Genomic DNA, 1,143 nt, shown 5'->3' with positions numbered 1-1,143 from the left:
GCATTACACGTATGCTGGATTTTATTTCATATACGTAGTAGTATTATAATGCTGATGTTATCTCATCTTCCGAAGTTCTGCAATGCCCGTATGGACTATGGGCAACCCCTGCAAAAAAAAAAAAAAAAAAAAAAAAAAACACGTATGCACCAAATAAAATCACACACTAAATATGTACAGTGACCATCATGTGACTATTTTTTTAAGATAATAAAACAAAGTTCCAGCCACCATCATGCGACTATATACGAGGAAAGAAACCGTGCACGTACGTGGGATTGAAGGTGACCTGGACCTCGCCGGCGTCTAGGTTGGCGATCTTGGCGAAGGCCTGCTTGGAGAGGTCGATGGTGCTCTGGCATCCGTCGCTGCTCGCGCACTCGTCCACGATCTTGACGACGACGCTGCTGCCGGTGCAGGGGTTGCCGGACCCGCTGTACGCTGGGCCCGTGCACTTCACCCGGTAGCAACGGCCACAGACGGCGCCGTTGTTCCAGAACGAGTCGCTCGCCGCTGCGACCATGTTGCCCATGTTCTTGTTGCCGTAGCACGCAGACGCTGTAGAGACAAATTAACGCATGCACGCAAATAAAAAAAAACAGAGATAGAATTAAACTGACGACGGGATAGATATATAGAGTCAAATAAATTGGCAAAAAATGTTCGATGGGCTAAGGATTTTCCGAGTCTGGTTGTGGAGATTTAATTTACGAGTGTACTTAGTGTAGAACGTGGCGACGCCAGATGCTGCTGTGGCAAGTGAAGCCGTTCCTAGTAGCACTACAGCCATCAAGCACATTGCCATGGCCATGGAGGCCATTTTTGCCACTGCACGCTACAATCTCAGGCTCAGCTTCTTCTTCTTTCTTTCTTTTTTTAGAGTTTAAGGGCCATGCCCCAGCCTTAGCATTAACCAAGACAAAACGTTTACAGTCTTCAAACAGTTCACATGATCACAGCTCATCAGCGAGCAATAACAGAAACCTCATACCACCACCAACCATTACATGAGCCAAGCCGATTTGAAATCAGCCAAACTAAACCACTTTGCTTCGCAAGCTTTCCCAGCCATTTCCTCACAGCCGACGAGGTGATCTTTCACTTCCTCCGAGAGGGCTTGGTTCTGCCAGTCATGTGCATGCT

The 1,143-nt window shown here is 47.3% G+C and overlaps 1 protein-coding gene across 1 annotated transcript; it reads right to left on the bottom strand.

Moving 5' to 3' along the window:
- Positions 1 to 241: 241 nt before the first annotated feature.
- Positions 242 to 811, bottom strand: LOC136526412 (EG45-like domain containing protein). Its single transcript, XM_066519080.1, has 2 exons — positions 712 to 811; positions 242 to 558 (listed from the first exon to the last, which is right to left on the bottom strand). Exons 1-2 carry the CDS (start codon positions 809 to 811, stop codon positions 242 to 244), a joined length of 417 nt encoding a protein of 138 aa, XP_066375177.1.
- Between the last annotated feature and the right edge of the window lie 332 nt (positions 812 to 1,143).

The sequence above is a fragment of the Miscanthus floridulus genome, chromosome 19 (assembly GCF_019320115.1).
Source record: "Miscanthus floridulus cultivar M001 chromosome 19, ASM1932011v1, whole genome shotgun sequence".
Taxonomy (NCBI): Eukaryota; Viridiplantae; Streptophyta; class Magnoliopsida; order Poales; family Poaceae; genus Miscanthus; species Miscanthus floridulus.
The sequence above is the reverse complement of the archived record's forward strand: the minus strand, read 5'-3'. Positions and strand labels throughout refer to the sequence as shown.

Bases quoted from the DNA above. Each gene is read 5' to 3' on its own strand.
- LOC136526412 (XM_066519080.1), bottom strand. From the start codon at position 811: ATGGCCATGGCAATGTGCTTGATGGCTGTAGTGCTACTAGGAACGGCT. The intron at 559-711 runs GTAAATTAAATC...TTGTCTCTACAG, and splicing joins GTTCTACACTAAGTACACTC to CGTCTGCGTGCTACGGCAAC.